Genomic DNA, 19,617 nt, shown 5'->3' on the forward strand with positions numbered 1-19,617 from the left:
ACGGCATGTGTGCTAGTAGTAGGATTATTCTGGACGGCATTCAACACATTTTCTTCCATGGCGGGAGTTCTCGTCGAACGTGGTCTGCCCACACTACTCCTGTTACCTCTAAATGACCCATAATCACATAAATTTTGATGCACACGTGCAAACAAACGTTGGTCTAGTATTTGCAGGTTTTTTAAATTTTTGAATTCGTTCGGCGGCTCCTCCATTGCCCTCTGCTAGTCCATGCACTAGGTGCATGTCTGTCAGCTCACAGTTCGTATATCAATGCATGCTCTTCGTGCGGTGACTACTGCTTGAATGAGTAAAGCAGAAATTTTCCCTTTCGCGAACTGATGAACAGCGCCGTGTACCAACTTACGGTGACATTTCCGGTTATGGGTTCCTGTGCGATTCACATTCCTTTAAATGTTGCCTACCTCCCCTAAATGTTTGTACCAATATTTTTGAGACACCCTGTATATTTTCAGCATCTCTTCAACCACTTCTACAAGAAAATCCAAATATACTGGCATATGCCGATGATTTAAAGTTATTTATAATCTTCAGTGATGATATTTGCAAAGTTATCCATGATGCGAATTTACAGATTGTGAAATCATCAAGTATCTGAAAGATCTCAATCTGACTATAAATGCAAGAAAATCTGCTCAAATTACTTATTCCCTTCAGAAACAACCCAACCACATAGAAATAAAAATTGCAGATGTCCCAATCCCAAATGTCTTGGTGCACTATGGCCATAGTTGCCAATACGCCTAATAAATCCCTAAACCAACAACAATAACCCAAATGTCTATGCTCACAAAGACCTTGGAGTTGTTTTTGATAAAAATCTTTCCTTTAATGACCACTAATTATATGTTGCTCAAAAAATCAAAAAACAAAATGGTTAATCAAAAAATAAACAGCAGCAATTCAAGTAAAAAAAAAAAGTCATTAAGCGTGTTCAAAGATGCATCTTTCCCATTCTGTCCTATGCTTCCAAAATCTGGTCTGGTGCTCCTCAAGTAACCGTCAAGAAATTCCTTGCCCTAGAATTGGTTCTTTGATGGCTGAATAGTAAATAGTAAGCTTCATTTTCCCCATATAATATCCAGGAACAGCTTTATGAAAACTTAAAAACAAAGCCTCTTCAATAGATAATCAAAGAGTCTGGAGTCATGCTTCTTGCAAAGTCAATTACTTCTGCATGCAATTCACCAAACTTAGCCAATATAATAGCTGCTCTCAACAGAGAAAATTCAAGAACCCCAACAATACAAATCCAACCTCTCCAGGCTCAAACAAATGGACAGAATGTTCCCCAATGCATTCCTTCACCTCATAAATCATCACACCATTGACTGCAAAAGGTTACTCAACTTTGAAGCCTACACGAGTCAGATATCCGATAAAATGAAACAAAATAAAAACAACAGTATGCCTTCAACCCAGTAGCTGCAACTGAAAGCCAAAAGTGCTGTTCTGAAATTTTTTTTTATTAATTCATAAGTATAATTCCTATTCATTGTTAATGTTTATATGAAATCTGCCCTGTATTTGATTATTTTATTTTATTTCCTTTGTATCATATTATCTGCCCCTAGCCATGTGCTATTGTGATGGGCTTGCTGCATTTGCATTAAATGAATATTTATTTATTTATTTACATAATTATAATGTAGAGGTGTAGATAAGACCCCAATCAAACTGATGGATCAGACTCTTGCCAAAACATTTAAATCATATCACACCTACCCACATTTTCATTTTGTGAGAATTCTTGACCAGATAGGCATTCCTCCATGTCAGTCAGAAATTGCTGGAAGAATTAACAGCATTGCTGACTGTACAACAAATATAAAGGAATCTCTGGATGGAATCAAACCATCAACTTGGAATGTGTTCTGGAAGAAGCTAATGACTAATATGGTAGGTTTCAAGGTATCTCAGTGGTAGAAGAGCTATGGAGGATTGTAAGTTAGTCACATGAAATAGTAGGAGGGTATTACACTCTCCTTCCACTTCACTTTGCACAAATAAAGCAAAGTGAAATCAGTGAGCAAGAAGAAAGTGATTTGATTCAAAATCTTCAGGTGTCACTTAAGGCACTGGTAGAGAGAGTTCGGACATGTCTCAAGCTCTGCTGTATAATGTTTTAATGGATTCTGTCTAAACTTTAAAGGAGGATTAGGGTGCTTATCTTATAACCCCTTACAAGGAGACCTTTGGGGATTTGAAACAAAAAATGAAGCATTCATGAGTTTTTTGTTTTTTTTTTAATAAACATCGCAACTGCATCTTTTCACTGGACTCTTGTAAGTTACATTCCCAGAAAGACTTTCAAGGAGGACCCCATATCTCTCTAATCCATCCTTGTATTATCAATGCCACCCTCATCTTTTCAACATCATCACTGTCTGTAACTTACCTTGTTTTTTTTTTTTTTTTGCATTTTATTTTTTATTTTTCCTTCACATAAAACAAGGATTTTCAACCTTTTTCAGCTAATAGCCAAAACCAATTAGAATTATACAGGTCCACAAACCAATTAATTATGCATTTTTCAAAATAGGATTTAATTTTTGTTTGTGATCATTTAAATTTACAATGCTATTTTTTATACATAATAATTAAATAAAAATACAATATTATAATCGCTTGATACTAATAATACTCTTATATGGTTATGATATTATTAAATACTGAGGAATATACATAAAACCATAAGAAGGCAAAACAAAAAAAATGGAATATTACTAAGAATGTGTTTTCAAAACTCAGTGCAAAACTGTTTTGTGATAGGTTAGTTTTAAGTTTGGGGTGGGGGAGGCCTTAAACCAGCTTTTTTTTTTTTTTTTTAATGAAAACCCCAAACACGAAAGGTATCAAAATCTATAGTACTTAGTACCGTGCATATGCCAGAAACTTTGCTCTAGAGACTAAACATGGGTTTCACCACTTCAAGCCTCCAATAAGCAAAGTGGTGGTATTGCACCAGTTGATGAGCATTGTCTACCACCTAAAAGCTTATGCCTTATATGGCTACAGACCGCACAATATAAAAAATGGGCTACAAGCAGCAACTAGTATAAAGTTGGTTTGTAATATTTACATTTTTTTTTATATAATAAGCATAGTTAATTACATGTTAATTCATATTGAACATGAATATTTGCCTTTATTTCCATAAGAAAGGTCCACCCTCAGCCCCCTTTTTTCCATCAAGCTTTGTCCTTAAAGACTACTGAAGAAAAATAAATGCTAAACAATATAGAAAATTAATGATTATAAACCAGATTATAAACATACAATCATGTTTATGCTTGGCAAATTATGAGTCTATCTTAGTACCACAATAATCAAAATAAAATAAAATCATAAAATAAAGAAACAACAAAGCAACACACAGCAGTACAAACATATTACTCTCTGCTCAAGGAGATGGATTCTCACACCCAACAAAGTGTAAGCAGCACTTTAACCCGGTCAAAGTCCGCCCTGTTTTTGTCTAATTTTTAACCCTAACTCAAAAGTTGCTCCCCCCCCCCGAAGAAAACTAATAATTTTCATAATTTCTACTCAATTTTCCAAATTGAAACTCTCAATATACATAAACAGAAGTATATTCTTTGATTTCCTACCTTTAGCGCTCAGCAAAAACTATTAATTCACTCTAAAACAGCAAAAATGTACGATCACATTTCAATTTATTAAATTTTGATGTCGGCAAAACAAGATCCAAGCTTTGAAAATAAAACGCGTTACTTCATTAGTTCAAAAATTCGCGCGTCAGCTCGGCGCCTCTGGCTAAAACGAATCAACGCACGCAGAGAGATAATTGACTGGTCAAGCTTACGTCATTAACGTTACCAAGGTGATCCAAGGAGAAAATGAAACTGTAAACAACTCTCATGGAAAACAAACAGTTGAGCATCATTACTTGCGAACACTAATTTGCATGGCTCACTCACAACAGTAGCTTTATTGCTTTTCGTAATTGTTGTACGAAAGAATTGCAACGAATTGGTTTTGAAAAACTAAAATATTGCATTTCCTTTCTTCAATATCTACTAAAAAAAAATCAAGGAAATTCATCTACTGGAAGCTATACTGGAAACAGAAAGAAAAAAACTGTCGTAAAACTGATCACTACAATGCGCATTTCATAAAAAAAAAAAAGTTCGCTTTATTGTAATTGTTTCTAGAGGACTAAATCGGAACAGCAGTTTCATGGATGTATATTTGATCTTCTTACGAAATTTCAAGAAAATATTTCTATTCATAGCTGCGTTATAAACTTCGAAAACTGATATCGAAGGAACTTCACATGCATCTCACCTGGTGTACAAACAAAAAAAAAAAAAAAAAAAAAATGCGCAGCTAGTAACAGATTGTGAGAACAATCCATTACTTGTAGTGAGGGATTGGAAAATTGTAAGTAATTGTTATTGAATACTTCAATATTTCCTTGATATGCATTTGATATCATCAAAAAATTTCCAGAGAAAAATTGAATTTTCATTATCACACAACGCCCGAAAAATTCACCATAAAATGTCATGTGTTTCAATGTTTGAATTCCATTCTGAGCTGCAAATGTAATTTCACTTCTCTTGCACTGACAGAGTAGCCGTTCACCGAATGAAGAAAAACAGGGTTCATTTTCATGAAATTTCCAATTCCCTTCTTTCACTTGACGGGAAAAAACTCCTTAGGGGAGGGAGTCCACCCTTTCTAGTCCGACCTTGGAGGGAGGGAGGGAGGGAGGGAGGGAGGGGGAGAGAGAGAGAGAGAGAGAGAGAAATAAAAAATACCCTTTTGGTGGGGAGAAGGCCAAGAGATTGTCAAACTTCCAGAGCACTAACTTTCATTTATATTATTTATTATTATTTATTTATTTTATTTTATTATATTATATATATTTTTTTTTCTTGTGTTGTTCTAGCAATCCATCCTGGATGGGGGCTTCCCTGGGCTGGGATAGTGCTTCTCCTCTTTTCTCCTTCCCTCTCTTCATCTTATACAAGTTTTTCTTTCCTCCCTGGGAAACTTTTTTTTTTTTTTTTGGCTGATGCTGCATAAGCTCATACACTTGCTTTCTTGCATCACATGCCACTACTACTACTACTAGCAGTTCCCCAGGGAGGAGAGCTTGCAGTTAGTAGGGGAGATCTTGCCCTCCTGCTAGGGACGAGTACCTGGAGGCAGCCAGGTGATTGCTGCTTCCAGGTAGCCAGAATGCCCAAATACAACACCACATTACAGAACACACACATAAGCTCACAAACAGTTTTTCTTTCCTGTCACTTTCTCCCGTGCAGGATGAAAAATTTTTTTCTCTCTCTCTTGCCTTCCTTTTCATCTGTCTTCATCCAACATGGGATATTCCTAAGCGGGATGATTTTTTTTTTTTTTTTTCACAACACACACTGGCCTTACCCTGACAATGCGTAAAAACTGAACAGAGCAACGAGGCCGAGATGAACTTTTGTTCTAGGAGCCGCCAATACAAAAACAAAAAATAAATAAAGAAAATAAATAATAATAATAAAAAAAAAAAAAACAGCATTGAAGCTCTAAGTCAGCTTCATCCTAGGATGCCGAAACTGCAATTGTTTTAGAGAACAATATTTTGCATTTTTACTTTCTAACATTATTTTGCATTTTTACTTTCTAACATTATTTTGCATTATAGCTCTGTTACAATAGTTTGCTTCGTTTCTTTACATTATTGCTGTAGCAAACGATATCGGTGTGCATGACGTTTCATCACAGATGCTGGAGTTCTAATTAGTCAGTTCATCCTAGGATGCAGAATTACTAATTAGTCCGATTTTGGTCTGGTGCTCATTTGATAAAAAAATCCAGAATAATTCCTCTGGAAATATTAGCTAGTGAATTGCATTATAAATTTCAAACATCGCTGTATTGCTTATCCTTTGAGTGACCGCATGTTTTCGCCTTGTACAATTGTTTTATTGTGGACACTTTCTTCCAGTCAGTAAAATCATTATTATACATATAAAGTAATTCATTATGTTGGGGGAAACCGTTTTTGTTCCTAATTGATGTAGCACTTTCGAATTTCGCAAAGTGGATTATTTGAACATACATTAGAAGGTCGGTAAAAGAGTTGATAATTGATGGGCAGCATTCCGACAAACAAATTTTCTGTTTATATTACGTGATGACCACACGGTTAGAGATCCCGAAATAGATAGAGAGAGAGAGAGAGAATACAAGAAATCGCACTGCATTTAGCAGTCACCGACTCATCTGCCAAAAACCACAGTAAAACAATAAAAGTGATGGGGAGTAAGTCTATTTGTCAGCGGAGTTTATCTGTTTTTTGCAGTTCAGAACAGCATTATGACCGTGGATAGTGAATTTATTCGGCTTCTGTACTAAAACAGAATTTCTCCCTTTGCGATGACATCAAAGCGTAACAAGCAAATATCTTCTAACGATACTTTTTGAGCAGCCGTTAGTTGTAATCTGTTAGCTTTGTATTGTTACAAATATTGCAGTTCACAAATATGAACAATACACATTTCAAGAAAGAAAGAAATTCATAGCGGATGATTTTGTTTTTCTTTCTTTTGATGCACCAGTTTCGAAGTTTATAACGCAGCTATAAATAGAAATATTTTCTCGAAATTTGGTTAGAAGATCAAACCCAGGAAACTGCTGTTCTGATATTGTTTACTAAAAACAATTACAATAAAGCAAACTTTTTTTTTTTTTTTTTTTTTTTTTATCAAATGCGCATTGCAGTGTTATCAGTTTTACACCAGTTTTTCCCGTTTCCAACAGATGAATTTCCTTGATCTTCTGTTCGTAGGAGCAATACACGTTGAAGAAAGGAAATACGATCTGTTCACCTTCCATAAACTGTTATTGGTACTGTATGGCTTTATTGCCTCTTATGTCAAAAACAGTAGCTCCTGTTCGTCTTTTGTTTATTTACACTTCTCCCTTACCGTCTCGATGTAGCTGTACTGGTGACGTGATATATACTTCCCACGCTTCGCTCGTATTCACGCGGAGTTGTTTATCAGAACTGCTCCTCTCCGTAAAAAGAAATTCGCACGCTTTACACCAAGAAACGAATCAAGTGTCGGGTTTCATAAGCTCTAGGCTGGTTAGGGCGGGGGTAAAAAAATTAATTGAAATGGCCTAAAAAATTGCATACTTGATGTCACATTTTTGTCATTTGCGTGAAATTCAATAGAAGGTTTTGAAAATTTAAGTGGGAAAATTCAAGAAAAAAGTTCTGGCTCCAACTATAGCGAGTTTCAGCTCTGTAATTAGTGTAAAAATTATAGAATTTATGAATTGTAATTTGATCTGGGTAAATATTTACCGCAGAGGACTGTTTGCAGGATAAAAAATATGTGAAACTAAATAAAGACAGAGAACTTCCAAGTACCACCTTTTCAAGAGTACATCAGGGCTTCTGAACTCCAAATCATACTTCAGTTGTTCACAACTAGTAAATTAAACTAAAAATCTCAAATTATGCCATGGCCACTATAAGTTAAATAAGCAAATGGACTGCTGAAAATCAACCCACCCAATTGAGAAGTCAAAGAAATGCAAATATGTAATTAACATTAAAAACTAAATCATAATATCGATTATAATCATTAACAGAATAGGATCTATAGAAGACACAATGGACTGAATGAGACAGAATAAATCAAATGACAGAATAAAATAAAACATAAGGAAGAAACCAAGTGTGTTCAGGCTAATGAGAAAATACTGAGACAGAAGAAACATAAAATCAAGGTTGGTGGGGGGGGAAGAAACTGCAATGAACTACATCATGTTCATCTTTATAGTAAAGCTACTTTAGTCTTATTATTTGTAATGTTGAAATTGGCAGCGATTCCAGGAATTCTTACTTCTAATACCTATTTTAGGTGGAGTAGGATAAAAATTTTAATATTTAACTAATATCAACAATAAAATGGTATATGAAACAGAATTGTCTTAAAGACTGAACAATGTCCAGTAAATAAGAGAATGAATGGGGGAGAAACGATCCTTTATATTTCTTTTATTTCTTTATTCTTTATAATTCTTTTATAAACTGCTGTGCAAGTAACCATAGTGTCTAAGAGGAATTCCTTAAGTGTAGTGTGAAAAAGTGGAAGTGCTTAATAGTGTAAATCGTGGCAATAAAAAAATAAGAAATTCCTTTAAAATTTGTTATCCCTGCCAGTAGTGTGTCAATCATTCTGAAAAACCCTGTTTCAGTTCTCAAACTGTTTGAGGAAACAGGACCTAGTCAGGAGCATGGGAAATTATGCCTTTGAGAAGAGGTAGATGACGCAGTTTTTAAGTGGAAATTGATTCAAGACCAAAACATGCCGATATCAGTGCTATTAATAAAAGAAAAGGCTATGGAGTACACATCTTTTCTGGGGCACAAAACATTCCAAGCCAGTTCTGGTTGGCTGGACAAATTTAAAGAGCGTCATGGCTTACTCAAAAAAGTTATTTCTGATGAAAGTGGAGTTGCAATCGAAGAAGACTATAGCCATTGGAAAGAAACAGTTTTGAAACAAATTATGGAGGACTACGAGGCCTGTTTTCTTCCTTCTGACTACAGGCACTCCCTGGCTTACGTAATACTCAACTTACGGAAATTTGACTTTACGAAGTTTTTGCCAGCCGGTGCAAACGTATTTTGCAACCTATAGGAATAAATGGAAGTATCGTGAAACTATCGTAATGTGAACCCAATACCACATTTTTTTTTTGGTAATTCGTTCCGAGACCTCAGAAGTTGAAATTTTCGCTATATAACTAACCTATTTATCTCACTAAAAGGTCATTTTTATAATAGAAATTGCACTACCCTTTCATCATTATCATATGTTCCGTTATAAGAATCAATTTTGAACGCCTTTGAGATTTTTCTAAAACACATTTCTGAAGGACAATAATTTCTGAAAACAATAAAAACAATTTGCAGCACTTCCAGTTTATTGGGCTTTTCTGTTAACGTAATCTAATATAAACAGGTAGTAAGCTCGATCTTATTGCATTTGCGATAATACCGATAATTGGAATTCTGTGGGTTTTTACGTTACAGTATTATGGTGAAATGAGTTCCCCTTCACTGAACTCCTCAACCATATAGAAAACATATATAAAATTTCATAATCTTCTCTTTATTCCTATTTACTGGTTACAATGGTAAAGGGAAAGGGACCAACGGAAAGTGCTGGGAAACAAAACAAAATTGATATAGAAATGAAGATGAAAATGATTAAGTACAAAGCAGGACAAAGTTTGTCATCTATTGCACGGAATTAGATCTCACTGCTTCAACAGTGAATACTATTTTAAGGGACAATGTGCGTATAAAAGAACATCTTAAAGGATCAACAGTGATCACAAAAGGTTCAGGTGCTATATCGAAGATGGAAAAGATATTAATAATATGGACAGAAAATCAGGTTGAGAAGCAAGTGCCCCTGAGTTCAATGGCCATTCAAGCAAAACCAAGAAGTATTTATGAAGATAAGTACGGCGAACCCCAAGCCAATTTTGTGGCAAGCAAAGGGTGGTTTAATAGGTTCAAGCATTGCACTTGTTTCCAAAACTTTAAATTATGCAGTGAATTTGCCAGTGACGATTCTGCAGCTGCAGAGAAATTTTGTGATGTGTTGGAAAAAACCTCTTCTAAATCTCCATAGCTCTCAACTTCCGTAGTGGCATGCTTATCAGCTGTAGAGTTAATTCTGGCAATGATGCTCAAAAGGTAAAACTTGCTGACATACCTGTCTCCTCTCTCTTTGTGTAATTTTGTAATTTTATAATTTTGAAATTTTTGTAATTTTGTAATTTTTCCTGCGCATGAGATAAAAAAAATTGAATAAATAACTCTATTTACATGTTCGTCGAACGTTTCTTTTTTGCTTCAATCAAATTCAGTGTGCATAGGTGCGAGTGCTGCATACGCATTTAGGGAAATTCTGACTTAAGCAAAATTCGACTTATGCAGAGTTCTGCAGAACGCAACCCTTATGTAAGTCGGGGAGTGGCTATAATTCATCTTAACTGCAGCCAATGAACCAAGGCATTATCAAGATTTTGAAAATGCACTACTGAAGGCACATACTGAAAAAAATTATAATGAGAATAATAACCAACCAACCTATAGATTCTGTTACAGATTTGTGGATGTGCATATCAGAGTTGGCAAAAGTGTGGAGTCAAGATGTGATGGAAACAACGATTAAGAATTGTTTTGCAAAAGCAGGTTTGCTAAAATGCTAATTAACAGAGACGATAGGGATGAACTATTAGAAGACATTGAGCAATCTTAGGAAGAGTCCAAACAAGGTTTGATCAGTGCAGAAATTGTTCTTGACGAATTTATGAGTTGATAATGATGTCATAGTAGCTGAATATCTGAGTGACTCCAACATTTTGGAGCATATTTAAAGAACTAGTGACAATATCGACAAAGAGTTGGATGAAAATGAGGGCAATATTAAACCTTCCAAAGAAATGTTGACAGCATTTGAAACTTTGCATCTAGGTCTTCAATGGGAAAAAAATGCAACAGAAAATATATCTGAGTGTTTAAAGTTTAAACATTTTTATGAACTGTGTACAGCAGAATGCAATGTACAACAAAAAATAACCAAATATTTTACAACATAATTCTTAAAAGTGTAATAATAAATTGTGGGCATCATGTACGTAGTCATTTCTTATTATGTATGTATTAATAAACTGTTTAAAAATGTTAGAAAATTTATTCATTCCCACTTCAACTATATTTCTAATTTACAGTATTTTTCATTGTTGAAATGGTCATATTTCTTTATAACGAAATTGTTGTATAATGAATTTTTTCAAGGGAACAATTGATTTCGTTATATAGTGGTCCGCCTGTATTTATTTACTTATTTGATAACTATTTCAAAGTAACCTGATGGATTATTCATAATTAAAAATAATTCATGATTCATAAATACCTGAGTATATCCATCATAGATTCGCAGCGGTGGAATCATCTGAAACCAACTCTTTCTGACAACAGTCTGGAATAATAATGTTAAAATTTTGAAGTACACAGTCGTTGATGAGAAATTATGACAGAAAAAGAGCAGTAAACAATTTCCAATTTCAAATTAAATAAACTTAAACTAATGAAATTCAAAGTAAATATATAAATGAAAGAAAAGACATTTGTTGACAAAATATGTTAGACTAAGTTTCCGATTCCTTAAAATCAATATTCATTAGTTGTTTGAATCAAAATAACCTTAGTTGGATTAAAATGGTATGCATTTTAAGAAAAATTCTGATGTTTTACTGCTGATAAGATATCTGAATACATATTTAATGGCAATTTCAAAATTTACTTGAAATTTGTTCTATTTACATCAGATTTTTTTTAAAGAAAAAAACATTCTGGAACTGCTTCTAGTTTATTTTGTATTCTTACAGATTTTACAAATAGGTTATTTTTATATAAAAATACGTAAAAACAGAAATATAAAAAGTTATGTCCTGTAAAGCAGTAGTCAGCCATCATGTTGGCATACAATCCCCCTTTGACACCTTTCCATTTATATCCTGATGGAATCTTTCCCCCTGCCCTTCACTAAAACTACCTAAATGAGAGTGAGAGTTGATGAGAGTGTGCGAGAAATGAACCTTAACATTCATATTGCTGCAGCCTAGTTTTCTGAACTTCTCCAGCATATCGTTCATGATCATCTTATAATCTGGGCATTTTTTTCCCAAAAAATTGTACATTTTAAAAGCCATTCCAATCATATCTTTCAGTTTAGTTCATGGATTTTTCAAATATAGAATCTAGCAGTAGCTTGCAGAGTAACATACCAACTGTGTGTACTACACTCAGGGTAGTGGAAAATGAAAACGACCTGGTGTAATTGTGCAGTCAGATTTGAAGTTCTCTGAGCAATACAGGCAGGCAGCCAGGATAGCTCATGAGGATTTGTCAATAATATACAAGAATTTTGCTAGCAGGGACAAGGAGGTGATTATCCCATTGGATACATCAATGGTCAGGCCACATATTGAGTACTGCATACAGGTCTAGAGGCGTCATTTTAGAAAGGATTTGGAGCTGCTGGAATAAATACAGAGAAGGGCAACAAGATTGGCAAGCAGAAAAGAGGGGTGCTCTTAACAAGGAAGGCTTCAGTATTGCAAATTGCAGCATTAACATCCTGTCCTGTATGATACTGTTATTTGAGTCCTTAAGTTTGAGTAATGATCCCAAATTAATTCAAAAGTGAAAACTAATTAAGATTTTTAAAGGTTCCAACTGATTTTTAGTTCTTATAATTTGTGACTGTTGCAAATTAAATTTCCCAGAAGACATAGTGAAGGCAACCACTGATACAGTCCTATACAAACTGATTAAATTGGTGTTACCAAGAAAGGCTTTAAGTTCTGCAAATTGCAGCTTCTGGAGACTAAGCACCTGCGAAGTGATCTAATTGAGGTGTATAAGGTGTGAGCAAGCTCAATGCTAATGGGATTCTTCCTCTTGCTCATATTAGTCACCTGAGGGAGCATAAATTCAAACTGAGGAAAGACAATTGTAGAATAGATGTGCAGAAATTTGCTTTCAGCCAGCGGATGATTGATAGTTGGGATAAACTTCCATCTGCTATAGTGGAGGTCAGCAACTTAAATAAGTTCAAGGCAAAACCAGACAAACATTTGGAGTGAATGGATGGATGAAATGGAAGGTTGTTTTTTTTTGGCTGATGCTACATAAGCTTGCTTTCTTGCATCATATGCCCTAATAATATGAAGAAAATATGAAGTTTTCTGAACAGTGTGAACAGCCTGCTAGCTGCTAGGTCAGCTGTTAATATTTTGTCAATGATATATAAAAACTTTGTCAGAAGAGATAAAGAGGTGATCTTGAATAATGCATACAAGCTTGGAGACCCAGTTTAGGAAAGAGTAGAGATAAGGGTGACAAGGCTAGTTATGGACATAAAGAGGATATTCTTTATGTAAGAGACTCTCAGTAAGAGACTTCAGTTTTTATACATAACAGTATTTGAAAACCAGGAATCTGTGGGTGACGTAAGTGAGATGTTTAAGGTTTCAGTATAACTAAATGCAACATAGAATTTTTAGTTAGCCACATAACACACAAGTGGGGCTTAAATTAAATTTGAGGAGATGACTGTAGACTGGATGTCCAAAAAGTTTCCTTTAGTAGAGGAGGAAGCCATGTCCTGTAATGAGATAGGTAACATACAGCCCTGGTGAGACCCATGGAGATGGACATGGATACATGATGGTGACACGAGGTAAGAACTTTTGGTAATATTCCCTTTGAGCATTTCACTCCAGTCATCTTGCCATTTTTGTGTGAGGTAGTTTTTTAATCTTTTCATTTCTTGTTTGTAGATATTAGACAAGTCCAGATTAAAGCCAATTATGGTTGACAGTAATTGAGTACCCTTGTGATGATCTCAAGGTGCAGGAGGAGAGCCCCACGAGGGCTTGGTGCACAGACATACACACAGTAGAATATGCACGAGTGATGGTAAGAAGCATGTGCCATTGTACGGAGTCTAGTTTGCACCTATTTTGGTCAATGGTGACACGTTGATACCATACCCTAGATATTTGAAACATAGCCTGTATGAAAATGCATGCAGCAGGTAAGAATATATATGCAAGTCAACAAAAGAGCAGCAATTGTAAAAAAACACTACAGCCAGATCATTCCATATGTCGTAAGAGAAGTAACTGTGAAAATGCCATTTACATTTTCCAATGAAGAAATGCATTTTGGGTGCAAATTTTGCAACAGTACATCGGCAACGATTTCCAGAGCAAAGAATTCCAGATCAGTAAGCATTTATTAACATCCACCGAATTTTGCAAGATAATGGGTCATTTCCCAGATCAACTTAGCACAATTTAGATATGGAGAAAAACATTAATGAAAAGACACAGCATTGTCCCCTAGTTAGTACTCAAAGAATTATTAACACTTCAATGTTCCTCTCATGACAATCTGGAGAACATTAGGCAATGAAGACTGTACCCACACAATTTCCACCAAATTCCACATCTCAAAACTGTAGACACAGATAACTGGAGTTGGAATTCTGCTGTTGGTAGCTGCAGATCCCCTCATTTTCATTGCTACGTTTTGTTCACCAACAAGATAGGTAAAAGACAAATTTTACTCAAAATAAGGAGTCAACAACACCAGAAACTGCTATTTATGGACCCATCAGAATCATAGATGACATTCATGCTGGATTTCTGAAAAATTAACTACAGGCCCTCTTAGATATCATTGCTCTACAAACACAACAGTACCTTAGAGGTCATTGCTCTTCAAACACAACAGCCATATCAGTATACTAAATCAGCACATTCACAGATCTCAACACCCTTAACCACAATGGAAATGTCACTTGCAAAACATGGTATATGAACACAAGGTGAGTGCAAGAAATTAACAACTTCAGAAAATTTTTGATGGCACAACATGCTAACGAAACTGCAATTCTTTGTAAGATTACACATTTACCAAGGAAGCAAAGATATGCACATAGCTGGCGGTAGAAATTCTGAACAATTATTCCAGGTTAAACTATGTGCACTACAAACATGCAATGTAATTTTAAGGTAATAATGTAAATATATTTTCTAATTTGTTCAGTATTTGTATTGGAAAAAATATTTTTTCCAATATAACTCCTTCAAGACAAGCTATATTCCAAATATTATTAGCTCATTAACTGTTAAGAATTTTACCCAAGTTGATTTAACATTTTTCAGTCAGAATGACTCAGAAATCACCTCGTAAAGTTATTACATAACATTGTAAGTGTACTGCCAATGTGACAGTACCCTTCCTCCACTCTGAAAACCATGGTGTACAAACACAAGGTAGACACAATGAACCACTTCAGCAAATGTGAATGACACCCTATAAATTGTAATTAGTTTACCATAAACGAGAATCAGTCCTCTAAATAAATGTATGAACACAATATTTCACTTTTAAAATGTTTGATATAGGCTTAAAAATTAAATACAATTATTAATCTCATCTGAATTAAAGATATTTCAGTAATCAAATGAACAATAAATTACCTCTTCATCTTCCAATATAGCAAAAAGTTTATAGTGAGGATGTCCAGTCAGAAATCGCCAAACAGTTATGCCCATATGTACAGCTTTAATATGTTGCGATCTTGGATAGCTTTGGGGTTTTCCACTTACAAAAAGTAACTGATAACCTGAATGATATACTGCAGCAGTGATTCCATGAGGATATTGCTGGGAGAATGAAAATGTGTGGCCCCTTTTGAAGCCTTCTGTATGGCTAATAAAAAATAGAGATGAAAATACTGACAAAAAAGAAATAAAATATACAGGGTAAACTACAAAATCATGAGATGCTTTCTTTTTTAATATGAGGTTAATGATCAAAATAGTGACTATAAATCAATATTTAACATTTTATTTTTTCCTGTCTATAATGCTATATGTTTGCCTGTCTATAATGCTCTATAATGTCTCTCGTTCTGCTAAAATAATATACAGGACTGGATTTATTTTTGAAAGATCCTTAATTGTATAATATGCTACAATTATAGGCACATTATGCATACATGCTAATACACCAATTATGAGTTTCATAACTTGCACAAAGTATCAAGTTATGAAACTTACAGCAGCAGTATAATTTAAAAAAAAAAAAAAAAAAAAACTGTTACTTGACCAAGACAAACAATAGTTTGCATTTGAAAGACCAAGTAATCACAAGTAAGGTATCATTCTCACATTGTGCAACTGAGCAACTTGCCACAAGTTGCTCAGCATTCAGAAAGAAACAGAAGTATCAGTCTTACAGCAGTAGCAGGTTTTGAATTTTTTTGGTACTGATGAATCTCTAATGGGATTTCACTAACTGTCTCTCTCTCTGGATCATAATGGTGATTATAATGCAGCACACTTAAATACCATGTCCACTCATAATACTGCATAAGAATCCTTCACCTTCACGTATACAATGCAACAATGTCTTCAAAAATTTTAGGCTGCTTCTCCTTTGTTGCATTGGTCAGTATTTGGACTGACTGTTTTGAGAGTTTTCATTTTTGGCACTACTTCACTTTGGTCATAGTGCAACAGCTAATATTTTACAATGGGCAGTCACTTTATTAAGTCTGCTCTGTGGTGCCTAGTTTCCAAACTATGCAACCCACATATTCAGTCTTTCCTCATATGGACGCCCTTTTACCAATCTCATCAGAGAAATTACCTGCCTTTGGACCCTTTCAAGAAGCTCAATGCCTTTTTTTTTTTTTTTTTTTTTTTAGGAGCAGTCTCCACACTTGAACATAGTATTCGAAGAGGGTCTAACAATAGCCTTGTATAATTGGATTATGATGACCTTATCTCTACGAGAAAATGTTCGATAAATCATCGATAGGCCTGCCTTGCAGCCTGTCTATAATGCTCAGAGAACTTCATATCTGACCATATCCTAACTCCCAAGTCCCTTTCTTAAACTACTGACTTTAGTTCAAGTCATGTGTATAAGTTATTTCTGGGTTGCTGTTCCCAGGTGTAAGACTTTGCATTTTGCTGAATTAAAGCACAGTTGTCACTTTTCCTACCATCCCTGAAGTCTATCTAGGTTACTCTGAAGAAGCTCAGCTTGGCAGCGATTATTAACTACTCTATCGATCTTTACATCATTTGCAAATTTAGACATCATGCCCTCTATCCCCTCATCGATGTAATTTAATAAAATCATAAACAATAGTGGTCTCAATACTGATCCTTGGGAAACCCCGCTTCTTACATTAACCCAATCTGAGGAATAACCATTTATCATAAACCTCTGCTTCCTTCCCTGAAACCATCCTGCTATCCATCTAAAGATTTTTGCCATGATTCCAACCTGTTCCAGCTTATAAAGTAACCACTCAAGTGAGACTGAGCCAAATGCTTTGCTGAAATCTCAATAAACAAAATGTTGAACTTATTCCATAAATCCAACTCATGAGTGACCCAAGACCCTGTCAAAATGGTCAACCAGATTTGTAAAACATGATATTCCCTTTACTAAACCATGCTACATATCCTGAATTACATTTCTATCTAAATGATCCTGAATTCCACCCTTGATCACTGCCTCCATGATTTTCTCTACTGCTGAAGTTAGCCTGACCGATCGGTAATTTCCCGCTACACTCTTAGAACCACCATTATGTATTTACACTACATTGGCACTTTTACAATCCAACAGAATCTCTCCTTGAGTCCAGTGATGTTCTCATAATTAGACTTAATGGTTCTATGCACTTACTTGCCACCTCCCTTAAAATTACAGGGTATATGTCATCAACTCCAGGAGCCTTACTCATCTGTAGGCTTGAAAGTTTCTTCATTAAATAATCATGTGAAATTTTAATATCAATAATTACACATTCTTCAACTTCACTCCCACAATTTTCCATTAACATAAAAGGTTTTTCTTCTGTAAATATCAATGCAAAGTAACTGTTGAGTTCATCTGCAATATCAGGTGGGGTATCTAATACTATCCTACATCCATTACATGAGGGTCTGATCTGATTTCTCCATCTCTTCTTCGCATTTATATATGTGTAGAATTCTTTATCCCCCACACTTTGCAGTGGTTTCTCATAATCTGCCTTTGCCAGCCTAACCATTTCTGTGGCACTATTACAGATCAATTTGTAGCTGTTATAGGCTTCAGTAATTTTTATTGCTCTGTAACTTTTCCATGCCATCTTTTTCTGCTCAAGTAATTTGGCAACTTCATTATTCATCCAACTTGGAATCTTCCTCATGGAGTATTTTTTTTTTAATTTAAATTAAATTTAAATTATAATCTATTATAAATGATAATAGAAATGCTATTTTTATTATTATTACTAGAAATGTTAATAAAAATACTATTTTTAATGGTATATATGCATTCAAGTCTTCTGTAATTAACTAAAGGTATACCATATTCAACTGTATTTGCTCTGTGGGATATATCAACCCAGTTAATAGAGGCCATGTAACACCTTAAGCAGTTGTAATTTCCTTTCCTGAAATTATAACCCATTCTTTTATCTTTAACTACTAGTATCTCTCTATTCATCATTCACCACAGAACTCCCATGATCCCTTCCTGCTACTCGTTCCTGTACTGTCAGCCTTATTACATCATCTGGTTCATGGATGACAATCAGGTCTAGAATATTCTTTTCCCTAGTACTTTCCCTGACATGCTCATACAAATAGTAATCATCTAGTTACAACAATAATACTGCATCAATGGGAGATCAGGAAATAAATATAAATGGTTGGAACAAACAATTTGAATCCAACCATTTATATCTATTTCCTGGTTTCCCAGTGATGCTGTATTATTGTTGTATCATGAATCCTGGGCACATAGGCCTTTTCCCTGATAATAATCTAATTGATTTAAAAATTTTGTCCCTCCTTGTAGTTTCCTTCCAATTCGCTCCAATCAATTAGAGGCAAATTAAAATCACCTATAATAAGACTTTCACACTTACTTGTTCATTCCATTTGCATGTAGAGACTCTAATCATAATCTTCACAATCACCTGGCCTGTAGATTACTCCCACTCTCATTATACCTTTGCTTCCAACTGTCTCAACACCATAAAGATTCTATACTAGCATGCAAAATGTCTGAATCCAGGAAAGCTTTCATGCTCAGGCTGCTTTTGATAAGAAGCATGATCCCACCATCCCTTCTATCTTTCCTATCCTTCCTAAATACATTGTACATGCCAAACAGAAACTCTTCATCCCCTATTTCCAGGTGGCACCACATTTCCAAAAGCCCTATTATGTCAGCGTTACTTTTCCTAACCAGCAGTTTGAATTCACTCATTTTATTGACAACACGTCTGTATAAACAATTAAGACAGTGTTCTTGCACAGTTAACTACCAAGACACACCCCTTGAAGTTATTTAAGCTTGATTCCCTGGCATTAGCTACCCACTCATTTGAAACGTTTCTGCCCTCAGAACATCTTGCTAATATGATCTGTTGCAGTAACAAACGATCTCTTGGGTACATGCAGGCATTACTTTGACCAAATAGGTGGTAGATGACTTTCATCAACCGGTGGAATACCACCACTTTGCTTATTGGAGGCTTGAAGTGGTGAAACCCATGTTTAATCTCTAGAGCAAAGTTTCCGGTACCCCCCTCCCCCCATACTTCTCCTTCAACCCATGCACGGTACTAAGTACTATAGGTTTTGATACCTTTCGTGTTGGGGTTTTCATAAAAAAAAAAAAAAAAAAACACGTATCTATATTACCCTTGTGCCCCCAAGCTAGCAGTTCCCTGAACCCTTAAGGTATCCTCAATAATACTGGCAAAAACCCTTGCACCACCTTTGTATAATGTATCCCACCTCTACGAAACAGATTCCTTCTACCTAGAAGTGCGGGCCAAGCTAATAAAAATTCCCATCCAAAAGATTTGCAGAGTTAAAGTCTTGAGTTAATCCACAAGGCTTTCAGCATATAATTCCTCCTATCGTGCCTAGGCAGAATTGCAGACC

The 19,617-nt window shown here is 35.1% G+C and overlaps 1 protein-coding gene across 1 annotated transcript in view; it reads right to left on the reverse strand.

Annotated features, from left to right (window-relative positions):
• The window catches only part of LOC150089359 (NBAS subunit of NRZ tethering complex-like), a 1,057,261-nt gene that overhangs the window by 938,443 nt on the left and 99,201 nt on the right, over positions 1-19,617 (reverse strand). The window contains exons 9-10 of the mRNA XM_090389247.1: positions 15,133-15,364; positions 10,992-11,057 (exon numbers count right to left, since the gene is read on the reverse strand). Of these exons, the coding sequence (XP_090245373.1) occupies positions 10,992-11,057; positions 15,133-15,364 (298 nt within the window). The remainder of the gene's footprint in view (positions 1-10,991; positions 11,058-15,132; positions 15,365-19,617) is intronic.

Source organism: Mastigoproctus giganteus, chromosome 2 (assembly GCF_048544385.1).
Source record: "Mastigoproctus giganteus isolate SK-2022 chromosome 2, ASM4854438v1, whole genome shotgun sequence".
In the NCBI taxonomy this organism is placed as follows: Eukaryota; Metazoa; Arthropoda; class Arachnida; order Uropygi; family Thelyphonidae; genus Mastigoproctus; species Mastigoproctus giganteus.